The 23,388-nt window shown below is 39.3% G+C and overlaps 1 protein-coding gene across 2 annotated transcripts in view; it reads left to right on the top strand.

Moving 5' to 3' along the window:
• The window catches only part of MAP9 (microtubule associated protein 9), a 50,371-nt gene extending 31,206 nt beyond the window's left edge, over positions 1–19,165 (top strand). For both annotated transcript variants that reach the window (XM_070386686.1, XM_070386687.1), the window contains exon 14: positions 13,899–19,165. In XM_070386686.1, the coding sequence (XP_070242787.1) occupies positions 13,899–14,021 (123 nt within the window). In that variant the 3' untranslated portion in view covers positions 14,022–19,165. The remainder of the gene's footprint in view (positions 1–13,898) is intronic.
• Positions 19,166–23,388: the final 4,223 nt, after the last annotated feature.

Below are 23,388 nucleotides of genomic sequence, written 5' to 3'. Positions count from 1 at the left end.
ATCAAAGACATAAGACAAAATAACTTGTTTTGATGTACAGTATATCCCTATAATACCCAATGAACAGTATGAAAAGGCAAAATGATAGGATACTGAAAGAGGAACTCCCCAGGTCAGTAGGTGCCCAATATGCTACTGGAGATCAATGGAGAAATAACTCCAGAAAGAATGAAGTGATGGAGCCAAAGCAAAAACAATACCCATTTGTGGATATGACTGGTGATAGAAGCAAGGTCAGATGCTGTAAAAGGCAATATTGCATAGGAACCGGGAATGTCAGGTCCATGAATCAAGGCAAACTGGAAGTGGCCAAACAAGAGATGGCAAGAGTGAATGTCGACATTCTAGGAATCAGTGAACTAAAATGGAGTGGAATGGGTGAATTTAACTCAGATGACCATTATATCTACTACTGCGGGCAGGAATCCCTCAGAAGAAATGGAGTAGCCATCATGGTCAACAAAAGAGTCTGAAATGCAGTACTTGGATGCAATCTCAAAAATGACAGAATGATCTCTGTTCGTTTCCAAGGCAAACCATTCAATATCACAGTAATCCAAGTCTATCCCCAACCAGTAATACTGAAGAAGCTGAAGTTGAATGGTTCTATGAAGAACTACAAGACCTTTTAGAACTAACACCCAAAAAAGATGTCCTTTTCATTATAGGGGACTGGAATGCAAAAGTAGGAAGTCAAGAAACACCTGGAGTAACAGGCAAATTTGGCCTTGGAATACAGAATGAAGCATGGCAAAGACTAATAGAGTTTCGCCAAGAAAATGCACTGGTCATAGCAAACACCCTCTTCTAAGAACACAAGTGAAGACTCTACACATGGACATCACCAGATGGTCAACACCAAAATCAGGTTGATTATATTCTTTGAAGCCAAAGATGGAGAAGCTCTATACAGTCAACAAAAACAAGACCAGGAGCTGACTGTGGCTCAGACCATGAGCTCCTTATTGCCAAATTCAGACTGAAATTGAAGAAAATAGGGAAAACCACTAGACCATTCAGGTATGATGTAAATCAAATCCCTTATGATAATACAGTGGAAGTGAGAAATAGATTTAAGGGCCTATATCTGATAGATAGACAGCCTGATGAACTATGGAATGAGGTTTGTGACATTGTACAGAAGACAGGGATCAAGACCATCCCCATGGAAAAGAAATGCAAAAAAGCAAAATGGCTGCCTGGGGAGACCTTACAAATAGCTGTGAAAAGAAGGGAAGTGAAAAGCAAAGGAGAAAAGGAAAGATATAAGCATCTGAATGCAGAGTTCCAAAGAATAGCAAAAAGAGATAAGAAAGCCTTCCTCAGCGATCAATGCAAAGAAATAGAGGAAAACAACAGAATGGGAAAGACTAGAGATCTCTTCAAGAAAATTAGAGATACCAAGGGAACATTTCATGCAAAGATGGGCTCGATAAAGGACAGAAATGGTATGGACCTAACAGAAGCAGAAGATATTAAGAAGAGGTAGCAAGAATACACAGAAGAACTGTACAAAAAAGGTCTTCATGACCCAGATAATTACGATGGTGTGATCAGTCACCTAGAGCCAGACATCCTGGAATGTGCAGTCAAGTGGGCCTTAGAAAGCATCACTATGAACAAAGCTAGTGGAGGTGATGGAATTCCAGTTGAGCTATTTCAGATCTTAAAAGATTATGCTGTGAAAGTGCTGCACTCAATATGCCAGCAAATTTGGAAAACTCAGCAGTGGCCACAGGACTGGAAAAGGTCAGTTAGCATTCCAATCCTGAAGAAAGGCAATGCCAAAGAATGCTCAAACTACCGCATAATTGCACTCATCTCACACGCTAGTAAAATAATGCTCAAAATTCTCCAACCAGGCTTCAGCAATATGTGAACTGTGAACTTCCTGATGTTCAAGCTGGTTTTAGAAAACGCAGAAGAACCAGAGATCAAATTGCCAACATCTGCTGAATCATGGAAAAAGCAAGAGAGTTCCAGAAAACCATCTATTTCTGCTTTATTGACTATGCCAAAGCCTTTGACTGGGTGGATCACAATACACTGTGGAAAATTCTGAAAGAGATGGGAATACCAGACTGCCTGACCTGCCTCTTGAGAAATCTGTAGGCAGGTCAGGAAGCAACAGAACTGGACATGGAACAACAGACTGGTTCCAAATAGGAAAAGGAATATGTCAAGGCTGAATATTGTCACCCTGCTTATTTAACTTCTATGAAGATTACATCATGAGAAACGCTGGACTGGAAGAAATACAAGCTGGAATCAAGATTGTCAGGAGAAATATTAATAACCTCAGATATGCAGATGACACCACCCTTATGGCAGAAAGTGAAGAGGAACTAAAAAGCCTTTTGATGAAAGTGAAAGTGGAGAGTGAAAAAGTTGGCTTAAAGCTCAACATTCAGAAAACAAAGATCATGGCATCCGGTCCCATCACTTCATGGGAAATAGATGGGGCAACAGTGGAAACAGTGTCAGACTTTATTTTTGGGGGCTCCAAAATCACTGCAGATGGTGATTGCAGCCATGAAATTAAAGACGCTTACTCCTTGGAAGGAAAGTTATGTCCAACCTAGATAGCATATTCAAAAGCAGAGACATCACTTTTCCAACAAAGGTTCGTCTAGTCAAGGCTATGGATGTATGGATAAGGCTAGTCATATATGGATGTGAGAGTTGGACTGTGAAGAAGGCTGAGCACCGAAGAATTGATGCTTTTGAACTGTGGTGTTGGAGAAGACTCTTGAGAGTCCGTTGGACTGCAAGGAGATCCAACCAGTCCATTCTGAAGATCAGCCCTGGGATTTCTTTGGAAGGAATGATGCTAAATCTGAAACCCCCGTACTTTGGCCACCTCACATGAAGAGTTGACTCATTGGAAAAGACTGTGATGCTGGGAAGGATTGGGGGCAGGAGGAGAAGGGGACAACAGAGAATGAGATTGCTGGATGGCGTCACTGACTCAATGGATGTGAGTCTGGGTGAACTCCAGGAGTTTGTGATGGACAGGGAGGCATGGCGTGCTGTGAGTCATGGGGTCGCAAAGAGTTGGACATGACGGAGCAACTGAACTGAATTGAACATATCAAAATTTTGATGTACAACCTAGCTTGTGGAGTGAGCATTTGATGGCTCACTGTTTTAGGTGAAAATTGTAGTCAAAGATCAAGTAAGATGCTTCATGCTGGTTCCCATATTAATTGATGTGCGTAGTGTGTCCTTAGTTGCTCAGTCATGCCTGACTCTTTGTGACCACATGGACTGCAGCCAGCCAGGCTCCTCTGTCCATGGAGATTCTCCTGGCAAGAATACTGGAGTAGGTTGCCATGCCCTCCTGCAGGGGATCTTCCCAACCCAGGGATCAAACCCAGGTCTCCCACATTGTGGATTCTTTACCAGCTGAAAAACCAGGGAATTCCATATTAATTCATCAGTTCAGTTCAGTTCAGTCTCAGTCGTGTCCAACTCTTTCTGACCCCCTGAATTGCAGCACACCATCACCAACCCCCGGAGTTAACTCAAACTCACGTCCATCGAGTCAGTGATGCCATCCAGCCATCTCATCCTCTGTCGTCCCCTTCTCCTCCTGCCCGCAGTCCCTCCTAGCATCAGAGTCTTTTCGCAGGAGTCAACTCTTCACATGAGGTGGCCAAAGTATTGGAGTTCTTTACCTTTAATAAAACAATAAAGCAAAAGATTCATTCTCCAACAAACAATGACAGAAGAATTTTAACAAGCCTCTTTTAATTATTACTCGAGATAACATCAGTGTATCTTAATTGATATTAAGGTTGATACTTAATTGCCCTTTTCCTGCCCTGACTTTTTAGCATCTGCTGGTAAACTCAAAGTTGCTTCAAGTTTCTCTTCCTCCCCATGTTAAATGGAATGGATAAAGAGGTTGGTTTAGTCAGTTTCTAAGAACACAGCATGGTCACTGTTTTTCCCTCACCTAGCTAAGTGGGCCTCCCACTCTCTAAAGTATTAAGATGATTGACAGTGGTCCAGTTACACCTTTTATTTTCTCAATTAGTATTCTGAAAGGAGATTCTTTACTAGGAGTAGGAAGGATGCAAACATTCTCATGAGGAAGAGCAAAATGTTAAGACAAAAATAAGTCTCACTTTTTTTCACTTCTTTTGTTGTATGTGAATAATTGCATGCTAATGGACCCTTGTATTAACATATTCTTCTTGTGACATTTTCAATTCCTTTTATGTACTGATAAAATAAGCATCAGTTCAGTTCAGTTCAGTCTCTCAGTTGTGCTGATTCTTTGCGACCTCATGAATCACAGCACGCCTCCCTGTCCATCACCAACTCCCGGAATTCACCCAAACTCATGTCCATCGAGTCGGTGATGCCATCCAGCCATCTCATCCTCTATCGTCCTTTTCTCTTCCTGCCCCCAATCCCTCCCAGAATCAGGGTCTTTTCCAATGAGTCAACTCTTCACGTGAGGTGGTCAGAGTATTGGAGTTTCAGCTTCAGCATCAGTCCTTCAATGAACACCCAAGACTGATCTCCTTCAGAATGGACTGGTTGGATCTCCTTGCAGTCCAAGGGACTCGCAAGAGTCTTCTGCAACACCATGGTTCAAAAGCATCAATTCTTCATCGCTCAGCTTTCTTCACAGTCCAACTCTCACATCCATACATGACCACTGGAAAAACCACAGCCTTGACTAGATGGACCTTTGTTGGCAAAGTAATGTCTCTGCTTTTTAATATGCTATCTAGCTTGGGTATAACTTCCCTTTCACGGAGTAAGCATCTTTTAGTTTCATGGCTGCAAAGAAGCATAGACAACTAATAATTTACCAAACTGCCACTCCTCCCAAGCCATTCAGCAGAGATTGTCAAAGGGTTCCCTGATACCACTGCTCTTTGGAATACAAGGAAACTGCTTTATAGTTTTAGCATAGACGTAAAGAAACAGACAGTCAAGGCTGCAGGATGAAAATACCAAATCCTATTAACATTTCAGCTATTCCTATATCACTGTTTGGATTTTATATTAATTCTCAAATACACAGTCATGTCTTGGAAGAGAGTATAGCAGGGAAACCAAATGGTTCCAAAATTCATCTGATATAATAAAAATGTGAGACTATGGAAGATAAATTTTCAAAATAATGTGAAACAGGATTATATCAATCACACAATGAACTTACCATTTCACTCACCTATGAATCCACATTCTTCTACCTTCCTGGATTATTCCCATCAAGTCTCAGTATATATAATCTTAAATAAAAATAAACTTTTTTAATTCTTCATTTCTCTCCAGCTATAATTCCATATTTCATTACTCTTTTTTATAGCTAAACTTCTGGAAAGTTTGTTTATATTTCCTTAGTTCTTCATATTCTTTCCATCCTTAATAAATTCCAATCTTAACCCTTTCCCAGAACTCCATTTTGAGAGTTATGATTTTGCCAGACCATTTAATCTATAGGATGTATTTTTTCTGCCCCATATCCTAGACCTCTGGGCATTCTGCATACTCAATTTCTCCTTCCATTTATAACTGTCTCCTCCTCTGTTGCCCTGGTCCCCCGTTTACCTCTCAACTCTCTGTCTTCCTTCTCCAAATCACCAGTTGACAGCTCTTTTTTTTTTTTTTTTTAACTTGTGTTCTAAATGTTACAATGACCTGCCACAGTAGATAGAAGATCTTACACATTCACCGTGTCATTCTCATTGGGGACCCTCTCCCATCCCTGCCAGGCTGTGTTCACACTGGCACTCTATTCACCCATCTTCTCCTTGTGTGAGAGTCTCATGCAGATGCCTCTCCTCAGTGCACGTCACCAGTGTCTCCTTTTACCCATCACATCTCACTGAAAGCGAATGCCTGCATCCACTTTTCTTTGAAAGTAAGAATTTCCTTTTATTTTTTTTATCAGTCATAACAGCTTATTTATAAATTTCATAAAATTTCACACAATTTGGAATTATCTGTTGTTTATGTACTTGTTTATTAACCATCTATTTTGAAAATTCCCTAATGGACAGGGACAGTAATTTATGTGTTTCGATTTTATAATCACTTCATGCATGGCTTCTTGTATACTACTTGACCATGGTAAAGTCTTGGTGCTTAACAGAATGAAAGAGCATACAGTAGCCAAGAAATTAAAAGATGGTTGCTCCTTGAAAGAAAAATTATGACAAACCTAGAGAGCATATTAAAAAGCAGAAACATCATTTTGCCAACAAAGATCCGTATGAGTTGGACCATAAAGAAGACTGAGCGGTGAAGAATTGATGCATTCAAACTGTGGTTTTGGTGGAGACTCTGGAGAGTCCCTTAGTCTGTGAAGAGATGCAACCAGTCAATCCTAAAGGAAATAAATCCTGAAATTTCTTTAGAAGGACTGATGCTGAAGCTGAAGCTCCAGTACTTTGACCAGCTGATGCGAAGAGCTGACTCATTGGAAAAGACCCTGATGCTGGGAAAGATTGAAGGCGGGAGGAGAAAGGGACGACAGAGGATGAAATGGTTGGATGGCATCGACTACTCAATGGACATGAGGTTGAGCAAACTCTGGGAGATGGCGAAGGACAGGGAAGCCTGGCGTGCTGCAGTCCATGGGGTCGCAAAGAATCAGAAATGACTAAGCAACTGAACAACAGCAGCAACAAGGAGAATAATAGACCATGGACTCCTCAGAACCTGTTACCTGTAAGGATGTACTATATAATAAAGTAACACAAATTAATGGATGTGAGACAGTAACAATTGGCATTATTCATGACATTTGGACATAAAGTCACTTCAAACAATTCTTTATTGTAATACATACTTCAAAAGACTCAAGCATTAAGCTGGCTTCCTCAGTGGCTCAGCGGTAACGAATCTGCCTACAGTTCAGAGAATGCGCGTTCAATCTCTGGGTTGGCAAGATCCCCTGGAGAAGGAAATAGCAAAACAGTCCTTTATTCTTGGCTGAGAAGTCCCATGGACATGTAGAATGGCAGGCTGCAGTCCATGAGGTTTGCAAGGAGTTGGACACGACTTAATGATTAAAAAACAACAGTAAAATTCCAAACAATACGATACATAATAATACAAAATAAAAAGTAAGTATACATCAGGGGCAGTGGCTGTGCTTTGCTGGAACAGCCGTGAAGAGATACCCCATGTCCAAGGTAAGAGAAACCCAAGTAAGATGGTAGGTGTTGACAGAGGGCATCAGAGGGCAGACAGACTGAAAGCACAATCACAGACAACTAGGCAATCTGATCACACTGACCACAGCTTATCTAACTCAGTGAAACTAAGCCATGCCATGTGGGGCCACCCAAGATGGATGGGTCATGGTGGAGAGGTGTGACAGAATGTGGTCCACTGGAGAAGGGAATGGCAAACCACTTCAATATTCTTGCCTTGAAAACCCCATGAATAGTATGAGAAGACAAAAAGAAAGGACACTGAAAGATGAACTCCCCAGGTCAGTAGGTGCCCAATATGCTACTGGAGATCAGTGGAGAAATATCTCCCAGAAAGAATGAAGGAATGGAGCCAAAGTAAAAACAATACCCAGTTATGGATGTGACTGGTGATAGAAGCAAGGTCCAATGCTGTAAAGAGCAATATTGCATAGGAACCTGGAATGTTAGGTCCATGATTCAAGGCAAATTGGAAGTGGTCAAACAGGAGATGGCAAGAGTGAACGTCAACATTCTAGGAATCAGCAAACTAAAATGCACTGGAATGGGTGAATTTAACTCAGATGACCCTATATCTACTACTGTGGGCAAAAATCCCTGAGAAGAAATGGAGTAGCCATCATAGTCAACAAAAGAGTCTGAAATGCAGTACTTGGATGCAATCTCAAAAACGACAGAATGATCTCTGCTCATTTCCAAGGCAAACCGTTCAGTATCATGGTAATCCAAGTCTATGCCTCGACCAGTAATGCTGAAGAAGCTGAAGTTGAATGGTTCTATGAATACCTACAAGACCTTTTAGAACTAACACCCAAAAAAGATGTCCTTTTCACTATAGGGGACTGGAATGCAAAAGTAGGAAGTCAAGAAACACCTGGAGTAACAGACAAATTTGGCCTTGGAGTACAGAATGAAGCATGGCAAAAACTAATAGAGTTTTGCCAAGAGAATGCACTGGTCAGAGCAAACACCCTCTTCCAACAACACAAGAGAAGACTACATATGGAAATCAGCAGATGATCAACACCAAAATCAGATTAATTATATTCTTTGCAGGCAAAGATGGAGAAGCTCTATACAGTCAGCAAAAAAAAAAAAAAAAAAAAAAAAAGCTCTGGCCGGGAGCTGACTGTGGCTCAGATCATGAACACCAAATTCAGACTTAAATTGAAGAAAATGGGGAAAACCACTGGACCATTCAGGTATGGCCTAAATCAAATCCCTTATGGTTATACAGTGGAAGTGAGAAATAGATTTAAGGGAATAGATCTGATAGACACACTGCCTGATGAACTATGGACGGAGGTTCGGGACATTGTACAGGAAACAGGGATCAAGATTATCCCCAAGAAAAAGAAATGCAAAAACCAAAATGGCTGTCTGAGGAGGCCTTACAAATAGCTGTGAAAAGAAGAGAAGTGAAAAGCAAAGGAGGAAAGGAAAGATATAAGCATCTGAATGCAGAGTTCCAAAGAATAGCAAGGAGAGATAAGAAAGCCTTCCTCAGCGATCAATGCAAAGAAATAGAGGAAAACAACAGAATGGGAAAGACTAGAGATCTCTTCAAGAAAATTAGAGATACCAAGGGAATGTTTCATGCAAAGATGGGCTCAATAAAGGACAGAAATGGTAGGGACCTAACAGAAGCAGAAGATATTAAGAGGTGGCAAGAATACACAGAAGAACTGTACAAAAAAGATCTTCATAACCCAGATAATCACGATGGTGTGGTCACCTAGAGCCAGTCATCCTGGAATTTGAAGTCAATTGGGCCTTAGGAAGTATCACTATGAACAAAGCTAGTATAGGTGATGGAATTCCAGTTGAGCTATTTCAGATCTTAAAAGATGATGCTGTGAAAGTGCTGCACTCAGTGTGTCAGCAAATTTGGAAAACTCAGCAGTGACCACAGGACTGGAAAAAGGTCAGTTTTCATTCCAATCCTGAAGAAAGGCAATGCCAAAGAATGCTCAAACTACTGCATAATTGCACTCATCTCACACGCTAGTAAAATAATGCTCAAAATTCTCCAGGGCAGACTTCAACAATACATGAATCATGAACTTCCAGATGTCCAAGCTGGTTTTAGAAAAGGCAGAGGAACCAGAAATCAAATTGCCAACATTTGCTGGATCATCGAAAAAGCAAGAGAGTTCTAAAGAAACATCTATTTCTGTTTTATTGACTATGCCAAAGCCTTTGACTGTGTGGCCACAATAAACTATGGAAAATTTTGAAAGAGATGGGAATACCAGACCACCTGACCTGCCTCTTGAGAAAACTTTATGCAGGTCAAGAAGCAACGGTTAGAACTGGACATGGAACAACAGACTGGTTCTAAATAGGAAAAGGAGTAGCAAAGCTGTATGTTGTCACCCTGCTTATTTAACTTCTTTGCAGAGTACATCATGAGAAACGCTTGCCTGGAGGAAGCACAAGCTGGAATCAAGATTGCCAGGAGAAATATCAATAACCTCAGATATGCAGGTGACACCACCCTTATGGCAGAAACTGAAGAGGAACTAAAAAGCCTCTTGATGAAAGTGAGAGAGGAGAGTGAAAAAATTGGCTTAAAGCTCAACATTCAGAAAACGAAGATCATGGCATCTGGTCCCATCACTTCATGGGAAATAGATGGGGAAACAGTGGAAACAGTGTCAGACTTTATTTTTTTGGGCTCCAAAATCACTGCAGATGGTGATTGCAGCCATGAAATTAAAAGATGCTTACTCCTTGGAAGGAAAGTTATGGGCAACCTAGACAGCATATAAAAAGCAGAGACATTACTTTGTCCACAAAGGTCCATCTAGTCAAGGCTATGGTTTTTCCAGTAGTCATGTATGGTTGTGAGAGTTGGACTATAAAGAAAGCTGAGTGCCGAAGAATTGATGCTTTTGAACTGTGGTGTTAGAGAAGACTCTTGTGAGTCCCTTGGACTGCAAGGAGATCCAACCAGTCCATCCTAACAGAAATCAGTCCTTGGTGTTCATTGGAAGGACTGATGTTGAAGTTAAAACTCCACTATTTTGGCCACCTTATGCACAGAGCTGACTCTTGAAAAGATCCTGACGTTGGGAAAGATTGAAGGCAGGAGGAGAAGGGGAACCCAGAGGACGAGATGGTTAGATGGCATCACCAACTCAGTGGACATCAGTTTGGGTGGGCTCCTGGTGTTGCTGATGGACAGAGAGGCCTGGCGTGCTGCAGTTCATGGGGTTTCAAAGAGTTGGACACGAATGAGCAACTGAATTGACTGCTGATTGATAGGTTGTTGGACGATAATTTTCTACCACTTTGGAAAATAAATCGTTGTCATCCAGCAAATCCATACATATTTATACCCTACAAACTGGCATTTTCTTTCCTAGGCATGTATATGGAGATTCTTGACTTACAAGCACAAGGAATCAGACGTTTACAGCAGCATTGTCTTTGTGTGGGAAGAAAACATTAGGACATCATGTCTTCAAGACCAAAATACGTGTGTTGTAAATTGTGATATGTTGATATACTAGGATTCTGTGCCTCACTGAATTAGAACTATGACTCTATATAGATTTATCTTAGAGATAAAATGATAAAGAAGACAGTTGCCAAAGGATATATAGCATGATGCCATTTAGCATTGATTTAAAATTGATGCTTTCAAATTGTGTTGCTGGAGAAGACTCTTGAGACTCCAACAGTAACACCTTTTTGCATAAATTTTAAAAATCTGCCAAAAACTTGTTATTTGGGATGAATGCATGCGTGATAAAGGTATTAAGAGATGTACTGCAACTATAGCACTACATTCAGAGTAATGGTTAGGTCTGGAGGGTAGAGAAAAAACAAGTGCAGTGAGAGAAAGGATACAAGGGCTGCACAAGTATTGATCATGTTTTATTTCAAAAGGCAGGTAGTGAGTGTACAGATTTTAACTGTATTACTCTTTAAAGTTGTCTATGGTTGAAATATTAATTTTTTTAAAAAATTAAGGACTAAAAATAATGTAGATAAAATGCTACAAGGATAATATGCATTACACAAAAATATGAAAATTGCTAAAAATTGTAAACACTGATACCCATGCAGTTAGATGAGCAAATAATTGCACAAAAAATTCACAAGAAGACTAAACAAGTGAAAAGATGCTCAAGCTCAATAATAAGCAAAGAAATATGAGCCTCAATATTCAAATATCTGTAAACACTGAAGTATCTTCTGCTGCCATCACATACTCAACCTTTGCATCTAGTAATGTATTTCTGAGACTCTGTTTTCCAAAAGTCATCACTAACTTCTGACAATTATTCTCTTTGAATTATGGAATTACAGGTCTTTTTCTTCCTATTTTACATAATTCTTTAAAATATTATCACTTTTAATATTTAAAAAAATTAAGTGGTGTGCTAATACCTGTTGATAGTATACTTATAAATCAGCAACATTCCCTAGCTGCTATTGCTGTCTAACCAATTAAGGGATTTCCAGAAATACATGATATGCAGATGATACCACCCTTATGGCTAAAAACGAAGAACTAAACAGTGTGCTGATGAAAGTGAAAGAGGAGAGTGCAAAAGTTGGCTTAAAGTTCAACATTCAAGAAACTAAGATCATGGCATCTTGTCCCATCACTTCATGGCAAATACATGGGGAAACAATGGAAACAGTGAGAAACTTTATTTTCTTGGTCTCCAAAATCACTGCAGATGGTGACTGCAGCCATGAAATTAAAAGATGCTTGTTCCTTGGAAGAAAAGCTATGACCAATATAGACAGCATATTAAAAAGCAGAGACATTATTTTGCAGATAAAGGTCTGTATAGTCAAAGCTATGGTTTTTCCAGTAGTCATGTATGGATGTGAGTTGGACTATAAAGAAAGCTGAGTGCCAAAAAAATTAATGCTTTTGAACTGTGTTGGAGAAAACTCTTGAGAGTCCCTTGGACTGCAAGGAAATCAAATCAGTCAATCCTAAAGGAAATCAGTCCTGAATAGTCATTGGAAGGACAGATGCTTAAGCTGAAGCTCCAGTACTTTGGCCACCTGATGTGAAGGACTGACTCATTGGAAACGACCTTCACTCTGAGAAAGATGGAAGGCAGGAGGAGAAGGGGATGACAGAGGATGAGATGGTTGGATGGTATCACTGACTGGATGGACATGAATTTGGGCAAGCTCCAGAAGTTGGTGATGGAAAGGGAAGCCTGGCATGGGGCTGCAAAAAGTCAGACATGAATGAGCAACTAAACTGAACTGAGAAAAGCATTTATTTCTGTTTCATTGACTCTGCTAAATCCTTTGACTGTGTGGATCACTACAAACTGTGGAAAATTCTTCAAGGGATGGGAATACCAGACCACCTTACCTGTCTCCTGAGAAATCTGTATGTAGATCAAAAAGCAACAGTTAGAACCAGACATGGAACAACGGACTCAAAATTGGGAATGGAGTACATCAAGGCTATATATTGTCACCCACCTATTGTACTTCTATGCAGAGGACATCATGCAAAATGCCAGGCTGATGACTCACAAGCTGGAATCAAGATTACTGGGAGAAACATCAACAACCTTAGATATGCAGATGATACCACTCTAATGGCAGAAAGCAAAGAGGAACTAAAGAGTCTCTTGATGAGGGTGAAAGAGGAGAGTGAAAAGGCTGGCTTAAAACTCAACATTCAAAAAACTAAAATCATGTCATTCTGGTCCCATCACTTCATGGCAAATAGATGGGGAGAAAGTGGAACCAGTAACAGACTTTGTTTTCATGGACTTCAAAGTCACTGGATAGTGACTGCAACCATGAAATTAAAAGATGCTTTCTCCTTGGAAGAAAATCTATGGCTAAGCTAAGCTAAGTCACTTCAGTCATGTCCAACTCTGTGTGACCCCATAGACAGCATCCCACTAGGCTCCCCCATCCCTGGGATTCTCCAGGCAAGAACACTGGAGTGGGTTGCCATTTTCTTCTCCAATGCATGAAAGTGAAAAGTGAAAGTGAAGTCCCTCCGTCGTGTCCGACTCTTAGCGACCCCATGGACTGCAGCCTACCAGGCTCCTCCACCCATGGGATTTTCCAGGCAAGAGTACTGGAGTGGGGTGCCATTGCCTTCTCCGTGGCAAACCTAGACAGCATATTAAAAAACAGAGACATCACTTTGCCAACCAAGGTCCAAATAGTCAAAGCTATGATTTTTCCAGTAGTCATGTATGGATGTGAGAGTTGGACCATAAAAAAGACTGAACACTGAGCAATTGATGCTTTCAAATCGTGGTGCCAGAGAAGACTTTTCAGAGTCCCTTGAACAGCAAGAAGATCAAATCCTAAAGGAAATCATCCCTGAATATTTATTAGAAGGATTAATGCTGAAACTGAAGCTCCAGTACTTTGACTACCTGATTCAAAGAGCCAATTCATTGGAAAAGACCCTGATGCTGGGAAAGATTGAGGGCAAGGAAAGAAGAGGGCTGCATAGGATGAGATGGTTAGATAGCATCACCAACTCAATGGACATGAGTTTGAGCAAACTCCAGAAGATACTGAAGGACAGGGAAACCTGGCATGCTGCAGTACATGGGGTTGAAAAGAATCAGACATGACTTAACAAAGCTAACAAATGACATTTAAATACCTTATAATGATTATTTTGTTCTTGAGCAAGCAACTTGATTTTAAAATAATGGTCATATTTGTATATAAATTTATAGTTTTTTCTTTTCTCTTTAGGAAAAAAAAGAAAGGAAGGAAAGAATTGAACGAAAACAAAAGAAACACCATCCCTTTCTTGAAAATGAGACACTTCCTCCATGGAACCCTCCAAGTAGAACTATGTTCTCAAAAGTGTTTTGATAATTCTGAAAACTAAGATCATGGCATCTGGCCCCATCACTTCATGGCAAATAGATGGGAAAACGATGGAAACAGTGACAGGCTTTATTTTTGGGGGCTCCAAAATCACTGCAGATGGTGACTGCAGCCATGAAAGTAAAAGACACTTGCTCCTTGGAAGAAAAGCTATGACCAACCTAGACAGCATATTAAAAAGTAGAGACATTACTTTGTCAACAAATGTCTGTCTAGTCTAAGTTATGGTTTTTCCAGTAGTCATGTATGGATGTGAGAGTCAGACTATAAAGAAAGCTGAGCACCAAAGAATTGCTTTTGAACTGTGGTATTGGAGAAGACTCTTGAGAATCCCTTGGACAGCAAGGAGATCCAACCAGTTCATCCTAAAGGAAATCAGTCCTGAATATTCATTGGAATGACTGATGCTGAAGCTGAAACTCCAATACTTTGGCCACCTGATGCAAAAAACTGACTCATTTGAAAAGACCTGGATTCTTGGAGATTGAAGGCAGGAGGAGAAGGGGACCACAGAGGATGAGATGGTTGGATGGCATCACCAACTCAATGGACATGAGTTTGAGTAAACTCCGGGAGTTGGTGATAGACAAACAGGCCTGGCGTGCTGCAGTACATGGGGTGGCAAAGAGTCAGAGACTCTGACTGAGTGACTGAACTGAACTGAACTGATTCTTGCCTTATTTAGTTATTTATCAGTTCAACAATTTTAGCCAAACTAACTTTAAAACTATTCATTCAGTTATTTATTGTTAGAAGAGTCTGTTTTAATTAATGCTGATCATTTCTGCTGACAATGAAAAAGATGCTTTGGAGTTTACTCAGTGAAAGCAATGAAGGTATTTTTATCTCTAGATGTGTGTGTGTGCTTGCATGCTCAGTTGCATCTGACTGACCTTTTTCAACCCCATGGGCTGTATCCCGCCAGGTTCCTCTGTCCATGGGATTTTCCAGGCAAGAGTACTGAAGTGGGTTGTCATTTCCTTCTCTAGGGGATCTTTCTGACCCAGGAATCAAACCCACGTCTCTTGTGTCTCCTCCATTGGCAGGCAGATTACTACTGTGCCATCTCGTAAATTGCCAAAAATGAAGAGCTAATAATCAGATTGCTTTTAACCATTGAAATATATAACCCTTTATCATGTCCATGATGACTTGCACTAACCTGTGCATGTTATTTAAGTGTGTTTATTCCCCAATATCAAAAGAAAATCATCTAGTACCTTAATCATAGAAATAATTAAATTTCTGAATGATTGCACATCTAGATTCAGGTTTTAAAATGAATGATTACCGCGGTATACATATACTATTTCTTCTAAAACTAGCCTTTAGCTCAAAGTAGTTGCATTTACACTGTACAACTTAGAATTTTGGTCAGCTGAGGCAGTAGTTCAGTAGAATCATTCAAATCATCGAGGAATTTTATTTAAGAATGTTACCTTATGTTTTAATATGAGTGTACTTTATCTGTTCCTGCTAAAATGACAATCATAGGCACTTTATAATGAGTAGACCTCTAAACTATATCTCCTAAATTTTATCTCACTTTATCATTTCATTGATATCAAAAGATGTCCATTTCATAGTAGTGGTATACGTTAGTTATGAAAATTTCACAAGAGTCCAGGGTCATTATAACTATTATTTTCTAGACTAAAGCCATAAAAATGATAGATAACTTTTGTCCTCTTAGCTAATCTAGAGTCATATAACTTAAATTTAGAAGAAATTATGAAAATATAATTTGTAGAAAATGTCCAAAGTATGTATTTATTTGATCTTTGCATGTCCTCATTAATTGTACTCATACTTGTCATCTAGTTTATCACAGACCAAGTGTATGCTCTGAGTTGAAACACTGCTTTAACCAGTGAGGCAATGCAGTAGTAGATGAGAGTAAAATTACTGTTTTTTAAGCATCTGTTTTATACTCTCTACTAGATCTTTACAAGTATTATTTTTTTGTCTTTACAACAGCTATTCAGAGTATATGTTATTATCTTCATTTTGCAGATAAAAGTACTGAGATAGAAATCAATCAAAAATGTAAAAAAGGAATTCATATTTGAGTTAGTTCAAATACCCATGTCTATTAATTGAATGTCAGAATACCCAATGGATTAAGAAACTTAGACTTTGAGACAGTTATTCAGGAGGTTTCACACTCTGAGGATTAGCCTGCTTGCTTCAGTGGATGTGCAAAGTAGGAAAAATGTCATGCATATCTCTGTAAGATCACATCAGTGCTACAGATTTAAAAAAAAAAAATCATAAAAGAGAATAGATTAAGTATGTATTGTATTGAATTAGCTATTTAGAGCTTAAAAGATATTTGCAAATTCCATGGAGGTAAAGAAAAATAGAAAAAAGTACATCTACTTTTATGGCTGAGATCTTCACTATGTGTGTGATAGATTTCACATGAAATATTTTCTTCAGCATCCTGACCATTTTCTTCTAATTTATCATGCTTAGTGAATTAACAGTTATCACATCATAGTTAATTAACAAAGCATAAGGAAAGGCTTAATAAGTAAGTGTTCATTGTTTTCATTTACTTCTTATGCTGAGCCGTGTGTTTCCCCATCTCATGTTTGTGACAAGATTAACATGGATGGGGCTGATAATGGTAAGTTAACATTGCACATGACTGATGTACAAGAATAAATCTCTGCTTCCCTGGACAGCCTAGTTGTAGCACTCAAAAGAAAATATAGAGATGACCCTGCATTTGGGACCTTCTAAAAAGAAATCTAAATAGTAATTCCATAGCATTCTTGTGAGGTAAATGAAAACGGAAATTGAGGTGTTTTCAAAGACCCAACAAGTCATTTCTCTCAAATAGAATCTTCATCTTACTATGCTAAATAAATATTATTTCCTGTTTACAACAAGCTGTACTGATTGAATGGTCTAACAGAATGAAATAACCTCTTCTCCTGTAGCAGAAATAAAGCTGAGTTCTGAGAGCTGAGTGAATTTACTTTTTGAGGTCCGAAGAGACGAATCAAGCCTGATAATATTCTCCGGAAGATGTTTATCTATTTAAGGCATATGATTTCCGTGTATTTCTTTTAAAATGATCAGATATCAATATCATTAACATTTATTAAGTTTTTCTTAAAATATGTGTGTGCTCAATCGTGTCCAACTCTTTGCAACCCCAGGAGCCTGGCAGACTCCTCTGTCCATGGTATTTTCCAGGCAAGAATACTGGAGTGGGTTGCCATTTCCTTCTTTTCCAGGAAATCTTCCTCACCCAGAGACTGAACTGGCTGTCTCCTGTTTCTTCTGCCTTGGCAGGTGGATTCTTTACCACTGCACCACCTGGGAATATGAGGGAATATTAATTCAAATTAAAAACACTAAAACCCTACAGATTTTCAGATTAAACTTCTACTTTTGTAAACTGTATTGAGTACTTGAAAAATGCTGACACTTCCAAGTAAAGAGCAATTTAATGAATATTTTAAAACATTACTGATAACAATTTCCCTAGAAATTTTAATGATAGTAAAAGATAAAATTTTATTCAGAACTGAAGTTTCATAATAACCAAGGAAACTGTGCTAAGTCACTTCAGTTGTGTCTGACTCTTTGTGACCCTATGACTGTAGCCCACCAGGCTCCTCTGCCCATGGGATTCTCCAAGCAAGAATACTGGAATGGGTTGCCATTTCCTTCTCCAGGGGATCTTCCTGATCCAGGGAGTCGAATCCAAGTCTCCTATGTCTCCTTCATTGGCAGGCAGGTTCTTTACCACTAGCGCCACCATTTTATTCAGAATCAAAGTTCATAATAACCAGGAAAATTAGTGTTACATAAATAAAAAGAAATGATATGGCATGTTAGATCAGGAAGAGGTTAAAATTTTCTTAATGTAAGAAAATAAGAACTAGGGCTTCACTGGTGGCTCAGTGGTAAAGAATCTGCCTGCCAGAGGAGCATACACAGGTTTGATCCCCATTCCAGGAAGATCCCACATGCCTCGGAATAACAAAACCTGTGCCCAACAACTCCTGAGCCTGTGTTCTAGGGCCCTGGAGCCGCAACTGCTGAGCCCATATACTGCAACTGTGGACATCTGTGCAACCTAAAACCTGTGCTCCGCAACAGGAGAGGCCACTGCAGTGAGAAGCCCAGACACCACAGCTAAAGACAGCAGCCTCACTCGCTGCAGGTATGGACAGAGAAAGGTCCGTGAGGCAATGAAGACCCAGCACAGCCAAAAACAAATACATAAATAAAATTATAAAGAAAAAGAAAGTAAGAATTGTTCGGGGATAGCAGTATTCCAATGATTTGTATTACACCACATTTTGAAAATGTGAGTAGTTCATTTACTGTTTTAAATAGTGTTGAAACTGATGTTTTTCACTGTTGCCAAAGCAGTAGCTGTTAGTTACGTGTCCAAAGTTTGGTACCATAGAGTGATACAACTATGCATCTGAAAGAGATTTTAATAATTTAATAAACCTGGTCCAAATTCTTATTTCTAAGTTAAAGAAACTGATTTCCAAAGCCTTGCACTTGCCTGTTCTCACACAAAGGACCGTAAGAAATCTAGAATTACAACTCAGGTATCAGGTTTCCCAGCTGTAGATTGTCCACCATTCTACAGTTTTGATAATCTGCCATTATTAATGTCATTGATTTTATACTCTCAGATGTGCCCTTGCTCTTCCACAGCCTTCTCCATAACCTCAGATCAGAGCTGTTTGTGCACCTACATTCTCATGGAAAATGTGGGGAAATACTGTAGTTTTTAAAATGCTGAATCATGGGCTAAGATACAGTAGAGAAAAAGAATTTTACAAAATAGGAGAAATTGATATTTCTCAAAATCGTTCCCAAGAATAAACTAGTGCAAAGAAACTCACTGTCCTGAATTTAATTTTGACTCTGCTTTCAATAATGCTGTATTAAAAAATATTTAAACCCACATGCCTCCATTCTATGCAAAGCAAAGATACTACCAATTATCCTGCATCCTGGATACACTGGCTACCAGAAATAAAGAATGTTATGTAACATTTAACTGGAGATTTCTCTGAATTCTTTTTATGTTAAAATTTCATGTTATTTGGTTATTTTGAAACATACGTATTACATGTAGTTGTATAATGTTGACAAGTGAACTAAACTCTTCCTAAATGATGTTTTAAGAATTATTTTAGGAGATGTGTTTAATGTCTGATGTTTAGTAGCATAATTTCATATGATGCATTAAAAGTGAGTCATTCAACATGTATTTTATTGGGTGATATTTACTGAGTCCAAGTTTCATTTCATAATGATAGGAAATATTGTATTAGTTTTATTTGTGGGCTAAAGGGCTACAAATAAGACCTGGAACTGACTGTGGCTCAGATCACCAGCTCCTTACTGCAAAATTCAGGCTTAAATTGAAGAAAATAGGGAAAAGCAGTAGGCCATTGACGTATGACCTAAATCAAATCCTTTATGATTATACAGTGGAGGTGATGAATAGATTCAAAGGATTAGATCTGGTAGACAGAGTGCCTGAAGAACTATCGATGGACATTTATAGCATGTGCAGGAGCCAGTGATCAAAACCATCCCAAAGAAAAATCCAAGAAGTCAAAGTGGTTCTCTGAGAAGGGTTTGCAAATAATTGAGGAAAGAAGAGAAGCGAAAGGCAATGGCAAAAGAAAAAGATATGCATAACTGAATTCAGAGTTCCAGAAAATAGCAAGGGGAGATAAGAAGAACTTCTTAAATAAACAATGCAAAGAAATAGAGGAAAACAAAAGATCGGAAAGACTAGAGATCTATTCAAGAAAACTGGAAATAGAAAAGGAACATTTCATGCAAGGATAGGGGTCATAAAGGATAGAAATGGTAAATACCTAACAGAAGGATAACAAATTAAGAGGTGGCAAGAATGCAGTGAGAACTATACAAGAAAGGTCCTAATGACCCGTATAACCAGTGGTCACTCAACTAGAACCAGACATCCTGGAGTGTGAAGTCAAGTGGGCTTTAGAAAGCATTACTAGGAACAAAGCTAGTGGGGGTGATGAAATTCCAGCTGAGCTATTTCGAATCCTAAAAGATGATTCTCTTAAAGTGCTGCACAAAATATGTCAACAAATTTGGAAAATTCAGCAGTGGCCATAGGATTGGAAATAGTTTTCATTCCAATCCTAAAGAAAGGCAGTGCCAAAGAATGCTCAAACTACCATACAATTGTGCTAATTTTACATGCTAGGAAGGTTATGCTCAAAATCTTTCAACCTAGGCTTCATCAGTATATGAACTGAGACTATCCAGATGTACAAGCAGGGTTTTTGAAGAGGCAGAGGAACCAGCAGTAAAATTGCCAACATTCATTGGATCATAGAGAAAGCAAGGGAGTTCCAGAAAACTATCTGATTCATTGACTACTCTAAAGCCTTTGACTGTATAGATCACAACATATTGTGGAAAATTCTTAAAGAGATTGAAGTACCAGACCACCTTACCTATCCTGAGAAACCTGTGTGCAGGTCTGGAAGCAACAGAACTGGACATGGAACAACTGACTGGTTCCAAGTTGGGAAAGGAAGGTGTCAAGGCTATACATTGTCACCCTGCTTATTTAACTTATATTCAGAGTACATCATGCAGAATGCTGGACTGGATGGACCACAAGATGGAAATGAGAATTGCTGGGAGAAATATCAATAACCTCAGATCTACAGATAATGCCACTCTAATACCAGAAAGTGAAGAGGAACTAAAGTGACTCTTGATGAAGATTCAGAGAGGAGAGTGAAAAAGCTGGCTTAAAACTCAATTTTCAAAAATTCATGAGAAGGACCAATGATGAAGCTGAAGCTCCAATACTTTGGCCACCTGGTTTGAAGTGCTGACTCACTGGAAAAGACCCTGGGAAAGACTGAAGGCAAAAGCAGAAGGGGACATCAGAGGATGAGACGACTAGAGAGCATCACTGACTCAATGACCATGAATTTTATCAAACTCGGGGAGATAGTGAAGCACAGATGAGCCTGGTGTGCTGCAGCCCATGGGGTCACAAGGCGTCGTACATGACTTAGCAACTGAACAACAACGATAAGATGAAATCATCGTGTGTGCATGAAGCAACTAAACTGCTTCAGTCATGGTCAACTCTTTGCAACCCTATGGACTGTAGCCCACCTCCTCTGTCCACAGGAGTCTCCAGGCAGGAAGCCCTTCTCCAGGTGATCTTTCCAACCCAGGAATCGAACCCATATCTCCTTGGCTCCTGCATTGCAGGGGGATTCTTTACCACTAAGCCACTGGGGAAGCCCCTGAAATAATCATATTTTTTTATAAAACTTTATTTAAAAAGACTGAAATTTTGGACATAAAGCTTTTTATTACTTAAAACACTACAGAGATTACAAAGGTAATATAAGTACATAATTATTAGTTCAGTTCGGTTCAGTTCAGTTGCTCACTCATGTCTGACTCTTTGTGACCCCATGAATTGCAACACACCAGGCCTTCCTGTCCATCACCAACTTCTGGAGTTTACTCAAACTCATGTCCATTGAGTCGGTGATGCCATCCAGCCATCTCATCCTCTGTCATCCCCTTCTCCTCCTGCCCCCAATCCCGCCCAGCATCAGAGTCTTTTCCCATGAGTCAACTCTTCGCATGAGGTGGCCAAAATACTGGAGTTTCAGCTTCAGCACCAGTCCTTCCAATGAATACCCAGGACTGATATCCTTTAGGATGGACTTGTTGGATCTCTTTGCAGTCCAAGGGACTCTCAAGAGTTCTCCAACACCACAGTTCAAAAGCATCAATTCTTTGCACTCAGCTTTCTTTATAGTCCAACTCTCACATCCATACATGACCACTGGAAAAACCATAGCCTTGACTATATGGACCTTTGTTAGCAAAGCAATATCTCTGCTTTTGAATATGCTATCTAGGCTGGTCATAACTTTCCTTCCAAGGAGTAAGCGTCTTTTAATTTCATGGCTTCAGTCACCATCTGTAGTGATTTTGGAGCCCAAAAAATAAAGTCTGACACTGCTTCCACTGTCCCCCCATCTACTTCCCATGAAGTGATGGGACCAGATGCCATGATCTTAGTTTTCTGAATGTTGAGCTTTAAGCCAAAATTTTCACTCTCTTCTTTCACTTTCATCAAGAGGCTCTTTAGTTCCTCTTCACTTTCTGCCATAAGGGTGGTGTCATCTGCATATCTGAGGTTATTGATATTTCTGCCAGCAATCTTGATTCCAGCTTGTGCTTCTTCCAGCCCAACGTTTCTCATGATGTACTCTGCATATAAGTTAAATAAGCTGGGTGACAATATACAACCTTGAGGTACTCTTTTTCCTATCTGGAACCAATCTGTTGTTCCATGTTCAGTTCTAACTATTGCTTCCTGATCTGCATGTAGGTTTCTCAAGAGGCAGGTCAGGTGGTCTGGTATTCCCATCTCTCAGAATTTTCCACAGTTTATTGTGATCCACACAGTCAAGGGTTTTGACAAGTCAATAAAGCAGAAATAGATGTTTTTCTGGAACTCTCTCGCTTTTTTGATGATCCATTGGATGTTGGCAATTTGATCTCTGGTTCCTCTGCCTTTTCTAAAACCAGCTTGAACATCTGGAAGTTCATGGTTCACCTATTGCTGAAGCCTGGCTTGGAGAATTTTGAGCATTACTTTACTAGCATGTGAGATGAGAGCAATTACATAACTATAAAATGCACATAGCAAAAATCACCCACACTCCATTTCCCGAAGATAATCATAGTTAATATATTACATTTTTTCCAGATTTTATTTTCTAAAGCATTTTCCCACATACATAAAATTAAGCCAAGAGTGAATAAGGTAGAGGTACAGTCCCTCTCTATGTTTTTCTGTATTTCTCTCTCTACCATGCTGCTATATGTCTGTATATACGTGTGTGTATACATACATATATATATATATATATAGTATATAAAATACAATACATGCACATACATGAATATATTCACACTTACATGTTATTATTCTTAAAAAAATTATATCAGTCTGCATATGTGGTAACCAGATTTTAAAATATCAGTACATCCAGCAGGTTATGGAACTTAGGATTTAAGACAGTTAATCAGGTTTCATACTCTGAGGATTAACCTTTTGCTGCAGTACATGTACAATATGAGAAAAGTGTTATGGATCATTTTGTAAGATTACATGAGTGCTACAGATAAAGAAATTTCATTGTTGTCATTTAGTTGCTCAGTCTGTCTGACTCTTTGTGACCCTGTGGACTGCAGCACACCAGGCTTCCCTGTCCTTTGTGATCTCCTGGAGTTTGCTCATGTCCATTGAGTCAGTGATGGTATCTAACCATCT

The sequence above is a fragment of the Bos mutus genome, chromosome 17 (genome assembly GCF_027580195.1).
Source record: "Bos mutus isolate GX-2022 chromosome 17, NWIPB_WYAK_1.1, whole genome shotgun sequence".
NCBI classification, from domain to species: domain Eukaryota; kingdom Metazoa; phylum Chordata; class Mammalia; order Artiodactyla; family Bovidae; genus Bos; species Bos mutus.
This window is presented reverse-complemented; position numbering and strand designations above follow the sequence as displayed.